The sequence below is a fragment of the Mustela putorius genome, unplaced genomic scaffold (genome assembly GCF_011764305.1).
Source record: "Mustela putorius furo isolate JIRA1106 unplaced genomic scaffold, ASM1176430v1.1 tig00003867_pilon_pilon_pilon, whole genome shotgun sequence".
NCBI classification, from domain to species: Eukaryota; Metazoa; Chordata; class Mammalia; order Carnivora; family Mustelidae; genus Mustela; species Mustela putorius.
This window is the reverse complement of record NW_025422019.1, coordinates 14,505,853-14,527,562: the sequence shown is the minus strand read 5'-3', so window position 1 is coordinate 14,527,562 and position 21,710 is coordinate 14,505,853. Positions and strand designations below refer to the sequence as shown.

At 42.6% G+C, this 21,710-nt stretch overlaps 1 protein-coding gene across 7 annotated transcripts in view; it reads left to right on the top strand.

The window, feature by feature from the left end:
- Positions 1-21,710, top strand: part of NCKAP5 (NCK associated protein 5) — a 971,589-nt gene that overhangs the window by 914,592 nt on the left and 35,287 nt on the right. For 5 of the 7 annotated variants that reach the window (XM_045066498.1, XM_045066497.1, XM_045066494.1 and 2 more), the window contains 3 exons: positions 1,242-1,378; positions 4,312-4,444; positions 8,835-10,304. In XM_045066498.1, the coding sequence (XP_044922433.1) occupies positions 1,242-1,378; positions 4,312-4,444; positions 8,835-8,983 (419 nt within the window). In that variant the 3' untranslated portion in view covers positions 8,984-10,304. Of the gene's footprint in view, positions 1-1,241; positions 1,379-4,311; positions 4,445-8,834; positions 10,305-21,710 lie in introns of those variants that run through there. The other 2 variants (XM_045066499.1, XM_045066496.1) reach the window with 2 other exon arrangements.

The window sequence follows — 21,710 nt, the reverse complement described above, 5'->3', positions numbered from 1 at the left end:
GTTTTTCACTTTCCCGCCTCATGAAAAATTAGAAGGAACTGTTACAAGTCTCACAGTGCTGACGAAAATTCAGTGACTTCGTTCCTCCTCAGGAGCAAAATGCTGTGGAGAGGCTGTCGCACAGCACGTCCCGTTGGTAATCACTGAGGATGGAGCATAATAACAGCGGTCCTCCTTTTGGGCCTGAGGAGAGAATTCACTCTGCAGGTTAATCTACTATTAAGGGTAATGGGGGAACTTTCTTTAATCATTCCCTGCTAATGACACCCTCGCTACTCAAAGTGGGATGCATAGGCTAGCAGCATCAGGATCGCCCCCGGAGCTTTCCGGAAATGCGGAACCTCAGACAGGCACTCTAGACCTCCTCATTCAGACACTGCAATTTCACAAAAGCTCAGCTGAAGTGCAGGCACGTAAAAGCTTGAGAGTCCTGCCGCACGAGGTCTTTAAGAACAGAGTTGCCCAGGCCACATTCCGAGCACACTGGGAATGACCGTCATGGGTATTCTAGGAAAATAAGGGTTCCCTGCCCAAGTATGTTTGAGAAGGGCTGCTGCTGCTGCTGCTGCTGCTGCTGCTGCTGCTGCTGCTGCTGCTTCATCGTCGTCGTCATCGTCTTCTTCTTCTTTCCCTTTATTATCAGAAGTTAAGCTCAAAAGAAGCATGGGGGAAAGGTCCGCTTTTGAAATCAGACAACGTAACATTCTCAGAATACACTTAAACTCTAAATAGGAATCCTTAAAAAAAAAAAAAAAAGATCTGGAAAAGACTTTTATCTCTAAATTTGTAGTAGTATCTTCAACGTAGGGTGTATTCTTTAGGGCTTCTAGTTCAAGTCGTTTCTTTGGACATCACGACAATTTTTCAGTAGTGGAATGGGGGCTCTGAGAAGTGCTCCCAAAAGGAAACCTGTTTATTATTTGATGATCAACACTATTTGAGGAGGAATGGGTGTTTCTCAAAGGGTTTGCCCGCTGACCCCTTCGTAACATGAAAAGTCTGTCAGCGTTTTGTGGAAGAGTTTGCCTTCAGCTCTCCAAGATGGACACCCTCGATAGATATCCCTAGCTATGCAGTGTGGATGTTTTGGTTAACACAGACTTACAGAATGTTGAGATACCCAGCTCTGACTGTATTTGGGCCTTTTTTATTAATGCTGAATGTCTCCCCCACTTCCCTCCCTAAACTTGTAAAGAGTTGAAGGAAGCAGATTGTGATTTCATGTATATTTTCTCATTTAGGAAAAATCAATTCCCAAAAGCAGAATGAAGCAGAGCCAAGGCCTCAGACCTGCTCGTCATTTGAATATACCGAAAACGCCATTACAAGCGAGCAGCTTCCAGACTGGGGGGGTGAAGGCCCCATGGCTGAGACCCAGGTAAGGGAGTGTTGCCCTGATGGTGAAAAATGACTTCCTTAAACCCTTCAACGACAGATTCAATTTTGGGATCAAATTTGTCATTGGCTCAGTGAATAAAAACTAAGGCCCAAGGCTCACCTTCTTCCTTGCATTGTTAAGGAACACCATGGGCTGTTGGGAGGAATTGAAATGCTTCCACAGATCTGCCCCTAGGTCCTTGAGGCATGGAAGCTCTGCCTAGATTAGATGTTACACAATGGGCACTCACTTTCCCAAGCCACGAGAGCACCATTGAGAATGATATAATGACACTTTTTCATGACCTTATCCTTACTTTTTTTTTTTTTTTTTTTTTAACCTTCACCTCATTCCTGTGAGACAGGTAAAGGAGGTATAATTATACCCCAGAGTAGTCAAATGACTTGCCATTGTCAATGTCTCTTCAGTCTCTACCATTTTTGCTGGGAGATCTTCCTCCACCCTGAGATGGCACACATAGGCCTCCTGACATGTGATTGGACCTAGGAAGTTGCTCACAGCTCAGGGTTATTTCTATTGTTCCTCAGGGTTACGTGGTATTCCCTTCTGTGCTTCCTCCTCTTTACCCCTCCAGCTGGTTACCTGGGCCATATTCACCCTGTTCACTATTTCTCAACTTGTCCTGGGTTGGCCCCTTCAAGCTCTTTGTTGGTACCCGGCAGTGAGAAGGGTGGGGAGAAGAACATATGGATCAATTACCAGAGCTTCCCCGCCCTTCCTTAACTCTTCTCACTCCTGCTGCCTTTGTCTCTTCCAGTCCTTGCATTAGGAGCCTCCATTGCTCTTTCTAGTAGAGTTTCTTTCAACTATGATGAAAAATACCCAGATCAGCCCACATCTTGGGTCCCCCACAATCAATGGGGCCGGACCTTCTTTCAGCCTTTAGCCCCTCAGTATGGACTCATGGACAAGTAGGGAAAGAAATTCTCGGGGCCCATAGCCTCAATTTACTCCAGAGAGATGCTAGACCATATTCAGGGTCTGTACTCAGGAGTTGGGACTAGAACTTGGCCCTCTCCCTCAGACTAGAATTCCATGTCTGACACTCAGAATGGCAGACTCTTCAAGGCAGGAGCCTAGGAGGCAAAAGAGTAAAACAGTGTAGTCTATCATGCTTTAGCTTAGACAAAAAAGTGTTAAAGCAGTGGTTCCCAAACATGAGTGGGCATCAGAACCACACGGAGGCTCCACATCCATTCATGCCATGTCTGACTTGGTACTGATGAGTTGAAGTCCAAATATATCTAACAAATACTCAGGTGGTGCCGATGCTGCTGGGCCATGGAAAATACTTTGAGAAGCCCTGTTCTAAGAACTCTGTGCTCGCTTTGGGAACCGGAGAGTTGAGAAAACCCTAAAGACACCCAGAGTCAGTGGGGGAAATCGTTCAAAAACAACAGGTAGTGACAATGGCAAAGGAGTTCAGGCAAATCCAAGAAAGTAAAAATAATAATAATAACAAAAACAACAGCGGGCCAGGTGAGAGCCTTCCTGCTACATGTGATGGCAGGACACTCCTCACCCAGCATACCTGCCCAGCAGCACAGACACCTCTCTGGGGTTCTCTCCCTCATCACCCTGCCCAGGTCTGCTCACTGGAAAGTTCGTTCTGATCTGAGAGAGTCACCGCTGTGAATTGGAACTTAGAAACCTGCTTTGCGGACTGCCAGGGGGAGAAAGTTGGAAGTAAGAGTTAGCTTATAATTCTAGCACCCAGCCCAGGGCCTGGCTCCATTAGGGTTTGTTGAATGGAGGCATGAAGAGATTCAGCTCATCCTATTGCAGAAAGTGTTACTGGGGCTGTACCAGAACTCTAAGACGTGGGGCTCCCCTAGCACCCCATGAATAACATCCTTGCTGGACTATCAGTATCCCACATATTGAGCCCCGTACCTCCAGAGCCTCTCCCTCCTCCTAGCAGAGAATAGGCACTCCATAAACATCTGTTGAATGGGTGAATGAATGAGTCAATGAAAAAAGGAACAAAGGGATGAGTAGCAGCTTGTACTTACAACTCCAGATGAGGGGATTTACATCCTAAAGTGTGTTTTTATGATTTCCAAACGAATGACACCCTCCCAAACAGACTTTAGAAACTTCAAAAGACTGGAACTGTCTGGGATGGGTGGGGAATAACTGGTTCTAAGAGGGCAGCCTGCAGACCTAAGAGACATTCTTTTATAATTCTGTACACCAAACTGCAATCCCAGATCTAGGATTCTGATTCTGTGCACAAAGGGAGATACTGTTTATACAGCATCGACCACCTCAGCAATTCCTGACAGAGCCTTATCGCCACACCAGTGACAACTCAAGGGCCAGGCTGTGTGTACCTGCGAGCAAGAGTGGAGACTGGGTCCTTCAACCCATCAACCTCCAGTGGATGTGAGGAGTATATAGGGTTAGCAGTAGCATACTTTCCTAAAGGCTCCTGTCCTTTCAAGGGATAGAAGGAAATCATAAATTAGGCAAGCCTTCATTCTTTTGTTCTCAAGGTTGATTTTTTTCCCCATACCCTCTGATACTTGAAAGCCAGTGATGAGATCAGTTAAGCAAATAAGCCATTAGGCTTGAAACAGCAGCTCATAATAGGCACTTGAGAAAAATAAGACCCCCCCCCCCTAAAGAAGTAAGTGTACAAAATGCAGAGCGGGTAGCTATGACGACTTTCCTGGGCCTGGGACTATGGCAGAGTGGTCAATAGCTTCGCTACCGCAGCCCTGCACCTGCAGCTCCAGTAAATGGACAGACAGGAAAGGCAGAGCTGTTCTTGGGGGTGGGGCAGTGGAATGGAATTCTGCGCACACGGCGACTGCGTCACAGCCCATCTGAACCGTGTCCCATCCTCGCAGGATCTTCTGCCACATTCGACTTGCGTGAATAATCTTAACGGTCTCGTATTACTTATTTAGGACAAGGTACCCAGAATGTGTGCGTACTCTGCCAGTGCTGGCAGTGCTAGTGACAGTGACCTGGACTATGGAGATAATGGTTTTGGAGCTGGAAGGGGCAAGTTAGTGCAAGCAATGAAGAGCGCCACCCAAGGTAACTTGCGGGAGCACCGGCTCTTCCGGGGCTCCTCTCTCTCCCGGAAGCTGCTGATTGTGTCTTTCGCTGTACTCTGCCTCCGCCCCTACCCTTGATTTTACATCTGAGCCCCACATCTCTCCTGAGATCTAATTTTCTGGTATGTTCAGAAGATTGTCTATGTGCATCTATTTGTTTTCTGGTATAATCTTCATGACATTTCAGTGCCGTCTGTAAGGATTTTATTTCCAAATCTGGCATCTCCCAAAAAGTCTCCAATTGAGTTATCTGAGTAATGAAGGAATGACTAGAAAGATAACTTTGCTCTTAATTACATCCTCTGGCAAGTTAAATCGTCCAGTGAGCCATGGATGGAGTCTTCCAGGCTTTTTGCTAATATCATGCTGTGTAGCTCTGCACCTGTGAGCCGGACTGTTATGAACAGGTCTGTTTATGAAGCTCAAACTCGCTCACTGTACTTTCTTTTTGAATCAGAATTGGCAGCAGAAGAACTGTCATCCCAAGGCATTTAAAAATGTGTATATTCAGATGGCTTTTCCTTACAGCTGTAGGAGGACAGATGAACCCCTAATTCAGAGTGGGATCTGGGGTCCACTTTCCTTCTTATCTACACTGGATTGTCAGAAATATTTCAGTGATGCAGTGGAGGATCACTTTGTTCTTGCTCATCAGCTTTTTTTCAAATACTAATTTAGCAATTATATGATGAAAACATGATTTTGTTGTTTGTTTGTTTCTTTTTTAAACAAGACTGATAAATTGCTGTAGGGAAATCCCAGCAACCATGTGTGTTTACAGTTTTCCAAGAGTCTTGGCATTGGGACATACGGGGGTAAGAATAGCCATTAGCCCGAGCCTCCACCTGGTTCCTTGCTTTCTACAAGTTACCAGAGAAGAAGGACCAATGGTAAAATGATACAAAAGCTTACCAAGAAAAAAGTGATAAAATACCCCTGGCTTTGCAGTTAGGTTGGTGTCCACATTGGCTCTCTGTCTGGTTGTGGCAAAGATGGTGGAAAGGGAGGTCTTAATCAGGGACTGCCCAGTGAAGACACCTAGGGACTGTTGGTCCAGTTCTTCCCTTGAACTTATCGTGGGTCTACAGTGACTAATTTCACCTCATTAACCTTCAGCTGCTTCATCCAAGAATATTTCCAGGGCTCCTTCCAGCTCTAAAACTCCATTTATTTATTGAACAAATATTTATGGCAGGCCTCCTCTGGGCCAGTTTTCCAGCAGTGAGTAACTAGACAAAATTTCCTGCTGGAGAGTAGACAACAGATATGATTAACTAGTGAATGTCTATCATTTGTTGAAAAGAGATGAGTGCTGTGGAGAAAAAGTGAGGAGGGGTAGGGTACATAGGGGAGGGCAGGACTGCTGGTGAGAGGGGCAGGGTTCACATTTTAAAAAGCGATCTGAACAAGTCTCACGGAGAAGGTGGTGGTCGAGATTGGGAGGAGGAAAGGAGGAGAGGGAATGAACCGGGAGGCCATCTGGGGGACGCGCATACTCAGCAGAGGGAAGAGCCAATGCGGAAGCCTGGAGGCGGGGGCAGCAGGAGGCCAGTGTGGCTGTCCCGAGAGCAGTTTGGAAGGGGAAGGGCTGATGAGGTCAGACAAGTAAAAGGAGCTAGAGCTCATAAGGGCTTCCTTGCCATTCTGAAGACTTTGCTACACATGCATGGGAGCTTTTGGATGACTTTGAGCAAAGAAGCAGCATAACCTAAGACGTTCCCAAAGGATTTCTCTGGCTACCAGCTGGTGAAGGCTGAAGGAGCAACATCACCTCAGGGGCTATAATTAGTATTAGTCACTCACGCAAGAGATGTTTAGTGGCCGGGGCAGGGTGGTCTTGGTGAAAGGAGTGAGCACCGCTGGCCGGTACCAGAGCCACAAGATACACATGGCCCATAAGCACTTAACTATGGCTAATATGGCAAGAAGCAGAATTTTTAGATTTTTAGATTTAATTTTTGCTGCTTTCTTAAGAGTTTCTCACCACATGCGGCACATACAACACAGAGTGAGAATGGGCTGATTCCAGATCTAATTAAAAAGACAACACAATTATTGATAGATTAGAGGGTGGGGGTAGAGGAAATAGTAGGGTCTAGGATGGCTTCAGTGTTCGGGTCCTGGAAGGGACAACTCTCTGCTGACTGAAATGGGGAAGGCTGAGGTTGGAGCTGGGGAGGGTTGGGGATGGTGGGGAATCCTGCACATGCTCCGTGCTAGCTGCCTGTGGAGCAGGTGGAGATGGTGAGTAGGCATGTGCTATGGGCGTCTGGAGCTCAGCAGATCAGGTCTGGTCTGGAAATGTAACTTTGAGTGTCTGCATACACAGGGTCCAGGTGAGGTCAGAAGGGGAGGGAGTGTTGATAGAGGGAGAATCCCATCCTCCCAAGTTTACAGGTCAGGGAGAAAAGAGGGAGACTATGAAGGAGGAAAGCCAGGGGAGCGTGGAGTCTTAGGAGGTAGGTGAAGAAAGATGTCGGGAGTGAAGGGGGGATTCCTTGATTCCGTATATGGCTCATGACTCAAAAGAGGGATAAAATCTTCATCTTCGGTTGTCTGTCTCTACCTCTGGCAGTGCGTTTCCAGTGAGGGGTGGAAGGAAGGAAGTGGGAGAGGTGAGGAGGAATGGTCCAACGGCAATTTGAAAACATCTTGAAAAAGGAAATAAGACAATCTGTGCCAGTGAACACGTGCTAGAATATGAAAAACTTATCTTAGGGTTCACTTTTTTTTTTTTTTAAGATTTTATTTATTTACCCGACAGAGAGAGTGAGAGAGCACAAGCAGGGGGAGCAGTAGAAGGGGAGAGAGAAGCAGGCTCCTGGCTAAACAGGGAGCCCAATCCAGGGCTCAATCCCAGGGCTTTGGGACCAAGACCCAAGCTGAAAGCAGATGCTTAACCATCTGAGCCCCCCAGGCGCGCCTAGAGTTCACATTTCAACATTGCTTTGTTTGAGTGAGTCCTGCAAAACAATCAGGAATAAACATTAGGAGACACCTAGGGAACCTGGTGAAGAGTAAACTTGTTCCTTTGACTTTTCTTTCTGCCCTTTTGGCAAATGGCAGTGAATCTTAGCCTGGGTCATTTTTTCAATATACTCATTTTGTTTATCCTATTCCCTTGAACCAGAGCAAATCCTTATTTGAGAGGAGGAGCTTCTTCCATTCTGTTGCCCTAGCCTCAGGGTGAACGGTGCTTCTTTGGATAAGAAGCCAAGGGCTAGGTAGACTAACTCCAGAAGCATCCCACCAGCAAAAAGATGCTTTTCCTCCAGCCAGGCACCTGCCCTCTGCTTTTAATAGTGAATTTGTTGCCAGAGCTCTGTCATCCACACACGCTGACTGAGCCGGCAGCAGCTCAGCCCTGGCTGATGACAGAGCGGCCAGGAAGAAAGAACATGTGCAGACAGCCAGCATGGCTGTGGGCACCTACGGGCTTCCAACAAGCCCTAGGAAGGGGCAGGTAGGGTGGACTCACTACCAGGAACTTTTTAAATGCTGACAAATTGGATCCGAAAAGAAATAGAAATGAATCAGAGAAAAACAGTACAAGGAGTGTGTGTCCTGGGTGTGTAGTTGAGATGTCCTTCCCTGCCAGTCACCATTTTGCCTGGCTTTCACCACGTGAACCTGTGAAAGTGTTCTTCCTCCCAACCCTCCCTCCCCCCATACCCTGCAACATGATTTTATAATAGAGGTCCCCAACCTACAGAATGGAATCGCTGGTTGAGCTGGAAGCCTTATGTGGATGTTCTCCAAGATAGTTGTCCTTTCTCAAACACGCCCTCTCTCCCTGGCCCCTTGAAATTTCCCGCAAGTAGAGAGGGGCAGTTGACAGTGGCAGCCCGTCTCTCTGTGGCTTGTAGGAAAAGCACAGTCAGGGATCTCTTCCTGTCACCACAGGCCCTCCCCACCATCCCCCAGCCCCCAGGCCACTGCTCAGTCATTAGCCACTTGCCCTGCTAATCACAGCAGGTCCAGGGAGCGGGGGTGGGAGGAGGCTTTCCTTTCAAACACAGTGTCCTGTGACCCCACATTCCCTGGTTTCTCCTGCCCACTTGCTTTGAATCACACTGAATGTGGCCATAGAAACCTACTTTCTAAAACCCTGCCTACAGGCTCATCAAACGCTAAAGTAAATACATGTCTTTTCTTTCAAGGTTAGTTTCTTTAGCTTAATTTTGAAATATGTTCAAAAAGTCTAGGTTGTTAGCAGCGAGCGGCAGGGGCAGGATTTAGGAGCTGGGTAGGTGGCCCAGCGGGTGAGGTTTCAGACAGAAGTTATTTTGTGGCTTTGTTTCCACAGAGCTGCCCACTCTAATTTGCCAAGCTGGGACTAACAAACATTCCCACCTCTTTCCTGTGGGCAGGGCCTTGGACAAGGCATGAGCAAGGGACCGAGGTGGAAAGACAGCAAACCACCAGCAGGATGTCGGACGAGTCAAGACCCAGGGAGCTGGGACAATGGAGCTCCAGTCTCAGGATGAGGGGAGGCCAGGGGAGTCTCACCCCTCGCTGAACGTGCTGGACCTGATTAGTAAAAAGTCAAATAATAATCCCTAGCCAATGCTTATCTCCCTAGCTTCTGACTCATCTACCAGGCTGTCCCCCAACCCCCTGCCATCACCAGCCCCACCAGGTATCTCAAAGGCAAACGGCCAAACTGACACCTTTCTTTTTCCCTCTAGAAATCTCTGCCTCCCAGGCTCTCTGTCTCAACTGGCAGTCTTTCCATTCTTTTAGGAATATAGTCTATGAAGCTAATTTGCCTTGACTCTTTCTTCTCTCACTTCCTATATTCTGGCTGTCCTGAGATCCTGCTGGCTTCCCTCCCCTTATACTTCTTGAATATTTCCTCTTTTTAACCCCTCCACCCGTGCTCCAGCAGTGCCTTCATGAACCTACATAGCCTACTGCCTCCCTTTGTTCCTTGCCCACTGCCAGTCCCTTCTCCCATAAATGCATCATCCCCACTGCCTTCATGCCTCTCATATTGTACCTTTTACTGGAAATTCTTCTAGAACTCTCCATTACCCACAGACAAAATCCAGTCTCCTCCTCTACAAGATCCACAGAACCCATCTTGGCCTTGCCTTTCTGACATTATATTTTTCCATTTCCTGTTTTAAACTTCATGCGACATCAGACTGCTCCCTTGTGTCCTGGCTACAGGATGCTGTTATGGTCTTCCTTAGCTTTGCTTCCTTGGTGAGACCACGAAGTGGTCTCACTTCCTGGAATGTCCTACATACCAACACCTATCTTCTCTAACCTTCATATAACTTCTACTTAGTCTTTAAGTTTCAGTTCAGACTTTACCTCCTCCATGGTGGAAGTCTTCTCAGATATCCCTCCATCAGCCATGCCCAAATTACTCTTCCCTATCTGTTCTCCTGTAATGCCCTGAATTTAGTTCTGTCACTAAATTTGAGGTTATACTTTCTTCTTTGCATGTTCAACTCTCTCACTAATGCCAAGATCGCTCCTTGTTCATTTTCTGCACTTAACACAGGGCCTAGCACACCATACTTATTTAATAAATGTTAAGCAACATCACGAATATTGAATATAATCGCAACTAACTCATACAACTGGTTAAGGCCTTATTTAGCTTCTCACACACACACATCCTTCATCCATTTGGGCCTTACCTTGTCCAGAGGAAGAAAGACCCAGAGCAGTTAGATACAGCTGAGGGCTGTGCTAGAGAAAGCAATGAATCTTATTGGCTGTGGAGGCCAATAAGAAACGTTTGCTTTCTTACTTCCTTTCAATGGCTCCATGCAGCCTGGCTTGATTTTCATAATCTCTGCCCCCGTTTAGGAGTTATGGTCACAAAGAGTCATTCTTTTTTTTTTTTTTTTTTTTAATATTTTATTTTTATTTTATTTATTTGACAGAGAGAAATCACAAGTAGATGGAGAGGCAGGCAGAGAGAGAGAGAGGGAAGCAGGCTCTCCGCTGAGCAGAGAGCCCGATGCGGGACTCGATCCCAGGACTCTGAGATCATGACCTGAGCCGAAGGCAGCGGCTTAACCCACTGAGCCACCCAGGCGCCCACAAAGAGTCATTCTTATTGATGAAAATGCATCATACCCTTGAGATCTGAAAGAGACAAATCAAGATTAAGAACTTTGGTTCTTGCCATATTTGTTCTTTGAAAATATCCACTGGTTAGTGGATAAGCAAGATTGGCAAAAGAAGAAAAGCAAAGCAGAGACTTGACCTCTAAACTAGTTCATGTTGGCTCTTTCACCACTTGCTCAGTGTCCACACCAGCCCTGGACATGGGTGGTCGGGGCCAGGTTAGTGACATAACACTGCTCCCTGGATGCTTCTGATCAGACTACACCTGAAGCTCCATCTGAGTGAGAAGACTGTCAGGTACCCTACACAGTGTCATGTACTGCCCAAGGCCATACTGTGGGCTTCTCAGCATAAGGAGGCTGAATTGATACTTCTTTGTAGTTTTCACAAATCTCCTTCTCCCAATGAAAGCCCACTGGGGTCTATGGAACCCAATTTTGAGCTCACTTTCATGAGCGGCCCCTCCTTCCTTGAGCCCCAGACCCTCAAAATGTAATGATCAGGTCATATAAGTAAAGCTTCAGGACCAGGGTCCGACAGCTACCTTATGATGCTCATCCAAAAAACCCCAATTTCCTGAACAAGAAGTACATTTTCTTCCTTTGAAGGTGATTACATTCAACAAATTACAAAGAGCGAAGGCTGTTGAGTTAAAAACAATTGGTTTTGCAGTAATTAGAAAAACACAAGGAAATGATGACTGTGGAACAATATTAAAAGGGACCCTGAAGGGTAACAGCTCCAGCTCCCGGTTAATTCCTCAGCTTGAATATTTAGAGATTCACAACTAATTATGCAGAGATGATGAATTTTAAAAACGCTGCCACCCAGCCTTCCTAAGGCCAAGGACTTTGGCTATTAATAGAGCAATCAGATTTTGCTATTTTATAGAAAATTCACACAAAGTTGTATCTATTTTAAAGTGTTCATCTGGCATATGACTTAAAGATGACAAATCGCAGTAATGTGCAAAATCAGCATTAGGTTAGATGAAATCCGAACTCATTATAATGTCTCCCAAGTTCCCCCAGAGAAATCTCTGGTTTCAGATGGACACTCCATGTAAGAGTTATCCTTAGTCCTTCCTGGAACTTCACTCTTGTTAGGTCATTTTCAAGATTTGCTTGATTTTTGACAAGCTCATCCCAACTCAAGATAAATGGGCACAGGCAATAAAACACAAGGGATTCATCTCCTAGCAATAAACTGCCCCAGGTGACAAATGAAAAGTACTGACCATGACAAGCAGGCTGCTCTGAGACCCTTATGGTAGCTAGGGTCTCAAGTTTCTCTCTGTCACCTTTATCCACCATGAGAAAAACAACAGCCCTTTCAGCTGTGCAGATGGGATTTGCACTATGCTGAGGTTTGGGGCTTTCAGTGGGGAGAAGTTTCGCGCACAACAATAAAGGAAAACAGCAAACAACAACAACAAACAAACAAACAAAAAACCATTTGCTTCTGAAAATCACGTGGTCAAAGGTAACCATGGCGGGGGGGGGGGGGGGCACTGTGTCTTCAGACAGGCTTGAAAAGGGAGGCTGCGATGTGACCTGCATTTAATTATTGAAGCTGCATATTGTGAGGCCCTTAAGAAAGCAAATGTCATGATGGACAGAATGAGTTTACCCTCCTGTCGAAAGAGCAGTGTGCCGTGGCGAGGCCGTCGCTCAATTAAATTGGACTGCAGGATACAGAGGAGAGGGAGACCAATTCTGGACCCTAATGAGACATTTTGGAGGGAAGAGAAGCCCCCCCCCCGAGTTTGTCACTCTTTGATGGACATTCTCCACACCCCCCATAATTACCACAGCACCCCTAGTGCTACCCTCTCAAGTTTGAATCTGTGGTAACCCAAAACATTTAAACCCGAGCCTGCAAAGTAGAATTGCAAAGTAAAAATGCAATCCCTGGTTGTTGTGGAATCTGTAGGGGGAGCAAATAATACTTAATGCTGTGCAAATGAGCCATCTCTGACTGCCAGGGCCAAAAGAAAGCTGGGCTAAGGATCTGAAACTAAATATATAAGCAGCAAATTACATAATGCATCATTTGGGAAACTGTGTGTCCTCTCAGCCTCACACAGGAGTCGCTTGCTGGGACTCCAAGACAGCCCCATGAATGTGTCTAAGGATGGTTTTTTCATAGAGGTTGTCCGTCATCCAAGTAATACCTTGAGTGTTCACAAGGGCTCTCAAACTGGATGGTTGTGGCCCTAGGAGACATTTGGCAATCTTTGGAGATATTTGGGGTTCTCATCCTTAGAGGAGGGCGGTCTCCTATCTGATATGTGGAGCCCATGAAGACTGCTGAACATCCCATAATGCACAGGGCAGCCCCTAATAACAAAGCATTATCCTGCACAGAATGTCAACAATACTGAGAAGAAGCCAAGGGAAGATTACCTGTTAGGCATCAGAAATGGTCATTGAGAAGGACAAGCTGTCAAATATTGGTGCCAAGTTATGACAGCAGCCAAATCCTATGCCTACTCAGCAGGCACCCCAGAACTGGCCCAGCACCTAACTGAGTAGTTAAGATGCCCTTCCTCCAAGGGGCTTTGAAAGGGAAGTTCATGCTTCCTCCTGGGCCTTTCACACTTGGCTGTTGAACCCATTCCAAGCACCTTAGAGTGTTAGGGAGACACCAACTGTGGAAAATGGTAACACAGAGCACAGATTATTTGAGGCTGCTACACATTAAATCACTTATTAGTATTTCATTTCTGTCTCTCTTAGAAAACATGTGCCCCGAGGAGGCGGAAATCCTTTACAGACTTGAAAGTAACTGGAGGACAGTTAATCCTCACACTGCTCTTGTGAATTAGGTAAATTGCAATTAGATGAAAACGAAGAAAAAAAAATAGCCAACAGGTGTTTGTGTTTCCTTGGGGACCTTAGAGTTTCCTTTTTGGCTAAAAAGCACATAGTGACATTTGGAAAGGGCCTCTTGCCAGAACCCTTCCCTCTGAATGGTTAAGACTCAGAAGATTAGCATAAATCTCAGGATTAAAAATGCTGGGGTCAATAAAGGAAGCCCTGTTGAAGAAATGGGGTAAGTAGGAAAAAGAAGGGTCTTAGTGTTCAGGAGTAACTCTTTCTAGAAGTGATTATTATAGTGTGCAAAACAGAGATGCAGTGTGCAAACCTTTGAGGTATGAAGGGAAACGAGATGGATATATCCTAACTATGTAGAGTGTTTTGTTCTCAAACTTCAAGGATAAAGAAAGGGATCGTTTCTCATATCCTCCCGTCCTAAATGCCCCTCCTCAACCAGCCAAAAACCTAGAAACATACGCATACTGTACAGCCAAGCAGATGAGCTCAGGCAAAACAAAACCAGAAATGAACAGGGTTCTTTCCCAAGTAGCAATCAGGGGTTTTGCCAAGAAAAGATGTCAAGCATCATTCAGTGAATCACACTACTGGCTGCTCTATGAACTTCTTGGAATCTGGAAACAAAAGCCATGGTCATTTGGTTGGAAGTGTTGGACATGCTTATAACCAGGAGTTAGGACTCTTGGGTTCTAGGTCAGCCTCTGAAAATAGATTTGGTGATTCTGGATGAATAGTATTGACTTTTCTGAGCCTTAGTTTCATAGGCTATATGATGCCCACCTTACCAACCTCTCCCAGAGTAGTTTAGATGTGACATATGTAAGGCTTCCTGTCTGCAGAGTGCTAAATAAATATGAGCAGTATTTTGTTAAATGGGTTGAAAGAAAGAATAATTCCTGGAATTTAAGATTGAAGATACAAGAGGAGGGGAGGGAAGCACAGAGACTTTACACACCACAGGCCAAAATAATGAGAAGCTAAAGCCTCAGAGAGGTAAACCTCTCTCATAAATTAGCCAAAATTATACAGTTTCATTGAAGGAAATATCATATTATCTGTATCTGTTGTTAAAATTCAATCGAAGTGAGAAACAGGGTGATTTAAACTTTTCCTAAACAAGCCAAGCAGCATTCTCATTCTTTATTATTTATTTTCACAATAAGTAGCAATATCCCAAGCTATCACTCAGCATCATTGTTTTCAGATTCGATTACATGGGAATCAGAAATACAGTGAGGCTAGATCAGGTGGGAGAGAGTCCCATTTTTAATTAGACCAGGAATTTTATTATAAATGAATAAATCAGCCCACTCTTTTAAGGACTTTAATTAGAAAAGGAGACAGTATCCTTTCCATGGTATTGGCCAAGCTTGCTCTCCATCTTGTGAGAGCAGAGAAGGTTGGTGGTTGGCTCCCAGATTCTCTTGATGAGCTCCCAAAAGCATCTTAAAGAGTGTTTTTTTCACTTTGCTTTTTCACTTAAAAAAAAAAAATCTTTCCTTTATCTTGATTTGTTTGGTCCATCCTGTGCTCTATATAATATGTCGTCTTGACCCTTTCCATCCTGGCATTCCCCCTCTTCTAGAAAAAGCTCAGTTAAGATTTGGTAGAAAGGAAGTCTACAAGATCAATATTTTTAGGGAAAGACCAAAGCTGTGCTGATATCATTCACTGTACCACATGCCATGAGATCTTTGAGAGGTGCAGACGGTCTCAAATACTCAACCGAAAGCAAGCAGGTATCTTCTTGGCCCACAACTTACTTACTGATATGGAGCAAGCATCTCCCCTCCCCTCTTTCAGCCTGTGTTGAGCTAGGTATCTTCTAATCTCCACCCCCACCTGATGTCTATCACTGTGCACAAATGCTGCAGTCACTTGGTCATTAAGCTTCACACTTCACATCAAGTCTGTTCTGTTTAGGGAAGTTCTTACAATTTCCCTCTGGTATCATTTTTCAAAATTTGGTCTTATTGTTTTGATCACAGAGGTACCTGCCCAGTCTCTGTGCCTCTTGCCCCATAGAGGGGAGCCATTTGATTGGCTTCTTATTTATCCTCTAGTCTATGTGCTCAACAAATAAATGCAGGTAAATATCTTGTATTCAGAAGGGCATTACCTGCCTGCCCTGTTCAGCATCCTGTTTGGTTTACTTTGCTTCCACCTAACAATATATCCTGGAGACCATTTCATGTCAGTACATAAAAGTCTTCCCATGTTCTTTTGCACAGCTATCCTCTGTGGCTGTGCCATAATTAATTTAACTACTCCTCCACAGAATAGATTTCCAAATTGGACAGTTGAGTCAAAGAGTGAATGTATCCTCAGGGGAGCTGTGCTGTTTTCACATCTGCCTGCAGTGATTGATGTGCCTGGTCCCCCAAAACCTCACCTACAAATTCAAGGTCAAACTTTTGTGTCCTGTCAATCTTACTTGGAGAAACGATTTTCCAGTGTGGTTTGAATCTGATGTATCTTATTAAGAGTAAGGTTGAGAACTTTTGTTTAAACCTATTAAAGTGCCATTTGTATTTCTATCTCTGTAAATCATCTTCTTGTGACCTTTGCCCAGTTTTCTATTGAGTTGTTAGTCTTTTCTCATCTCAATTTTGAAGAGCTTTTTAAAGTTTAGGGATAGTACTCCTTTGTTTATAATACAAACTAAATGTTCTTGGTTTTTCATTTGCTTGTGACATCACTTACCATGTTCTTTGCAATGTGAAAGATTTTATTTTCATATGGTCAAACTCATAAATCTTTTGTTTAATGACAAACCCTTTCTCACTCCAAAGTTACAGGAGAAAAATAATCCTCATATTTCCTCTTGTACCAAATATAATTTAAAATTTTGTCCTCACATACAGATCTAACTTCTCAAATTGACTATCCAGTTGTTCTAAGTCAGTTTTATTTTAAAGGAGTAATTTAGCAAAGTAAAAATCGATCAATTTCTTTTATGGCCATCTGTGAGGGAGACAATTTGGTAACTAGGTAAAACAGAGAGATCCCAGTTTCTTCCACTACAGTGCTTTGACTAGCCAGCCTGAATCTTTCATCCCCATATTCTGGCGTTTGCTGTGTTAGTCGTTTCACCATCAGGTCAGATTAGTGAGAAAGGATCGTAAGACCCATGTCCAGAAAAAGGAGTGTCTGTTTTCAAGAGCTTTCTGGCTGATACATAGAGTATACTGTCTTTATATTACTGACTTTTTTTTTTTTCATTTTATTTGATTTTATTTCTTTTCAGTATTCCAAGACTCATTGTTTATGCACCACACCCAGTTCTCCATGCAATACGTGCCCTCCATAATATCTATCATCACCAGGCTCACCCAACCCCCCACACTTCTCCCCTCCAAAACTCCTCAGTTTGTTTCTCAGAGTCCACAGTCTGTCATGGTTTGTCTCTCCCTCTGATTTCCTCCATCTCACTTCTCCTCTCCATCTCCCAGTGTCCTCTGTGTTATTCCTTATGCTCCACAAGTAAGTGAAACCATATGATACTTGACTGTCTCTGCTTGATTTACTTCACTCAGCATAATCTCCTCCAGTTCCCTCCATGTTGATGCAAATTTGGGTATTCATCCTTTCTGATGAAGGCATAATACTCCATTGTATATATGGACCATATCTTCTTTATCCATTACTGACTGATCTTTGAAGCACTTACATTGCAGGCCTAAACATGTGCAAGAGAAGGAAATGAAATGTGCAAGAGAAGGCTCTTAGACCAATTAGGCAATGAAATCTCTTCTTTGGTAATGATTATGAGTAGACTCAGTACTTCTTAGAAACTCACCATGAATCATCATTAATTTAAGTGCTATAGGGAATTAGGGAAGAAGCATGAGATATGGTCCTCTCCACATGGAGCTTGGAGTCAAGTTGTGGAGAGAAGTTAGAAACTTGGCATATATGAACCCCTATGTTCATAGCAGCATTATTTATAATAGCCAACATATGGAAGCAGCCCAATGTCCATTGATAGATGAATAGATAAAGAAGATGTGGTACAGATATACAGTGGAATATGGCTCAGCCATAAAAAAGAACGAGATCTTTCCATTTGGGACAGCATGGATGGACCTAGAGGGTATTGGGCTATGTGAAGTAAGTCAGAGAAAGACAAATACCATATGACTTCACTTACATGAGGAATCTAAAAAACAAAACAAACAAAACCAAACAGACTCATGTATACAGGAAATAAACTGTCAGTTACCAGAGTGGCTAGGGGTTGGAAGGTAGGTGAGATAAGTGAAGTGAATTAAAAGGTACAAACTTCCAGTTATAAAATAAGTCATGGGGGTGTAACAACATTTATCATGTGAATCATTTAGTAATGCCTAAAAATACTGAATCAGTATGTTGTACACCTGAAACTTATAGGATACTGTATGAAAATTATACCTTGATTTTTAAAAAAAACCACTAATAAGGCCATCTGCATTGAAAGAATTCCCCAAAAGGATGGTATAAGACCCCCCCCATCCCTATCTATGCCTGCCTGTCCCCTGTCATAACTCCTTCTCTGTGACCTTACATCATGAGTTATCATAGGGTCTTACTTCTTCATCAAATAAAGACTTATGCTCCCATTTCAAGTGGAGATCATTTCAAATTCCGAACTCTGAATCTAAGCTTATAGGGTTATATCCCTCCCTGTGATTCCATGGTACTCTAGTCTACTATGACCATCAAATTTATGTTATCCTCATCTGTCTCCCCTATGTATTTCTTAACAGTGGGAATTGTGACTTTTTATACTGAATCTCTAACACATGACAAGAGCTTATTGAATTGAATGTTTATTGAAAGGCTGGGTAACTGAATGGTCTATGTGTTTGAGATTGAGTGCCAACAGGGTTACCAGCAAAAAGAGTAAAGTAGTCAGTGTATCTTCTGGGGTGAGCCCTGAAGAATCAAGTTTGAGCAGGCATAAAAGAGGAGAATTTCTCCTATGGAAAGTTAGTGAATTGGGGATTGAAGGGAGGGTCAGAAGAGGGCAGTGACTTGCAGTGACTGCCAGCCTTCCCCCTCGGCAGTTAGCAGAACAGAAGGACATATGGTTTTATGAGAGTAATTTATAATAGAAAGGTGGTGCCAACTGGCAGTGGTTGTGATCTATGTGTGCCAGTGAGTTTGAAAGGTGAGCAGAGGACCAGCACATAACACGGATGATGAACAGGCTTGGATTTGCAGTTGCTCTTCCCAGAATCTGCCCTTAAATTTGAATCTGTCCTACAGCCTTTCCTTAAAAACAACAAACAAACAACTTGCCTTTCTCTCTTTCTGCTTCTTCTTCCCATTTCTAATAACCTACAAATTTTGTGTTGGAAGAGAACTTCTAAGTTCTCTTGTCTATCTTCCCTTTCACTGGAATATTAAGTTCCATTAGGGCAGAGAGTTTGTTCTGTGCCATAGGCTCATATAATTCCTGGCATTCAGGGGATATTTATTTGATGAATGAGTGAGTGAATGAATGAATGAATGAACGAACCTTCCTCATCTTATCCTTGTTCAGCCTCTGCTTGGATCCCCCATTAGTAGGTAATCTGGATATGCACCATTTTACAAATGAGATTATTCTACTGGAAAAAAAAACCTCTATTTTTTTTTTTAATTTTTAATTGAGTTTTTCTGTACCATACACTGGTGAGGGAAGAGGGAAGAAGTTAACCATTTGGATTGTACGGTATTACATAGGTGGGAAAAATCCATGCATTGATGGACTGTGAATAAAGACTACACTCTGCATTCAGGAGAACAACATGAAATCCAGAATTGTCTTTCTGAGATAGTAAATAAAAGAATGAAAGCAAGAATAAAAGAGGGAAGGAAGGAAGGAAGGAGACAAACAAACAAGGATGGGAGGAAGGAAGGAAGAAATAGACCCACCAGATATACTAGAAAATGTTCGTGGGTTCTTTAGAGTCAGAAAAATTTGAATTACTCTTTATAATGTGTGGTATCACTGAGTTTCTGTGAGCTTCAGTTTCTCATCCATCAAATAATACCTAACTGCAGCATTTTAATGAGACAGTATATGCAATATACCTTTCTGAAAGGTGCCCTTTCAATGGAGGCTATTGCTATTATTATAAATTAATTTATCAAGAAAAACTCAGTGAAGTGTAGCTCTGGTGTGAAGCAGTGAGATAAACCTGAAAGGTGATCAACCCAGGTACTTTACTGGTACCTAAAATAGAGTTAATGGAAGGTTTTCAGAGAGAGAAGGAAAGCACATAGTGGTACAGGGGATCCTTATCCTAGGACCTCCTGGACTCACCCCTTTATTATTGAACAGCACTCATGTGTTTCTGGACATTAAAGCAACACAAGGTTTGAATATTTTGTTTTGTTCAATGTTACATCTCCAGTGCCTAGAATAGTGCCTGCTACATAGGAAACACTTAATAAATATTAGTCAAATGAATAAAAGGCACTTGCCCTGAAATAAGTCATTCTCTTCACTAAAAACCCAAAGCATAAATGAACAAATTTTCTGGTACCTTTCTTAAAAGGAAGGGAAAAAAAAAAAAAAAGCTTTAAAAAATTATCATTTCAGTGCCATAAAGTGTCTCTTTAGTTCTCCTTGGAGTGCAAAGTTCACACACATAATACAGTTAAATTACAAATGTTATTCAGTATAATACCAGTTGGATCATAAGATGAACAAAATTATGGGCTGAAACAGCTCTTTAAGCTCTACATTTGTTGAAGAAGAGAAAGCAAAATGAGTTTAATTCCGTGGTCCCAGAGCAAGATGATATTTAGCCTGGATAATGCTCCTGGATTTACAACTAACTATGTTAAATTATACTTTTCCCTTTTTTCCCCATTCTTTAAATCGACTGTTAAAATGTGCCATGATGCTGAGCATTATCTTTGAAAAGAAACTTGATAATGATTTGAGGGGAGGGAGGAGACTTCTAACTCTTCAGGACACTATACCTTGCGTCTAAGAACACCTGTTTCTAAAGTTAGTTTTAAAGGGAAGGTTGATATTTTAGAGATTCTTTGAAAATCATGTATGCTTCTAGAAGAAAGAATCTCCAATCAATGTTAAGCTGAAGTGGTAAAGATAGGCACTCTTGTCTTATTGCTGGTTTTTAAAAGAGTTAATTCCAAAGTTTCACCTTTAGAATAATGATGTTCATTTCAACTTTTTGTTGTTGTTCTTATTTTTAGTAGATTATCAGGTTACAGAACTTTTTTTCTTAATACTAGTTAACTAAGAAGGTTTTTTTAAAATTTAATTATGCATTCATGTTCATTTCTTTTCTTTTTTTTTTAATTTTGTTTATTTATTTGACAGAGATCACAAGTAGGCAGAGAGGCAGGCAGAGAGAGAGGAAGAAGCAGGCTCCCTGCTAAGCAGAGAGCCCGATGCCGGGCTCGATCCCAGGACCCTGGGATCGTGACCTGAGCTGAAGGCAGAGGCTTTAACCCACTGAGCCACCCAGGTGCCCCCCATGTTGATTTCTTATCAGAAAGTATATCTGCATCTATTTGGATGATCATATGGTTTTTACCTTTAATCACTTAATGAAGTAAAAGATAGTTCTTTTTTTTCCCCCTTTTTTTAAACTTTTATGTATTTTTTTAAATTTCTTTTCGGTGTTCCAGAATTCATTGTTTATAGTAAAAGATATCTCTATATTTTAAAAATTCAATCAACCAGGATTAAACCAGCCTAATCCTAAACCAGATTAAGATAAAGTTAATCTATCTGTAACACAGTATATTCTGTATATATTGAAAAATTCAGTTAGCTGATATTTTGCTAAAGATTTCTGCAATCTATATGTATTAACCCATTTATATACTTACTATTATTTTATTTATTATTAATTCATTTTATTAAATGGGTTAAAATAGCTCAGTGCTGTTATTTTCTTATGCTTTCTTTGTATTGTACTTTCTTGTACCTTACTACTAAAGTAATACTGGTTTCATAAAATGAGTGGAGAGTATTCCCTCTTTTCCTGTTTGTTTGTTCTTAAGAACTTATATTAAGTTAGAATGATCTAATATTTTAGTAAGTGTGAAAACACTTATGTATAAATATATCTGGGCCAGATACATTTTTTATTAAGATTATTAATGATTGCTTCAATTTCATTAATAGCCATAAAACGTTTCAGGCTTTCTATTTCATCTTCTGTCAGTTCCAATAAATAATATAAATTTGTATGGAACTGTGGATCTTTAGTCTAAGTTTCCATGTTTATTGGCATATACCAGTTGATTGATTTTATCTATTTAATTCCTACTATATATGTGGTTATATACCCCTTTTTATTAATAATATTAGTTAAT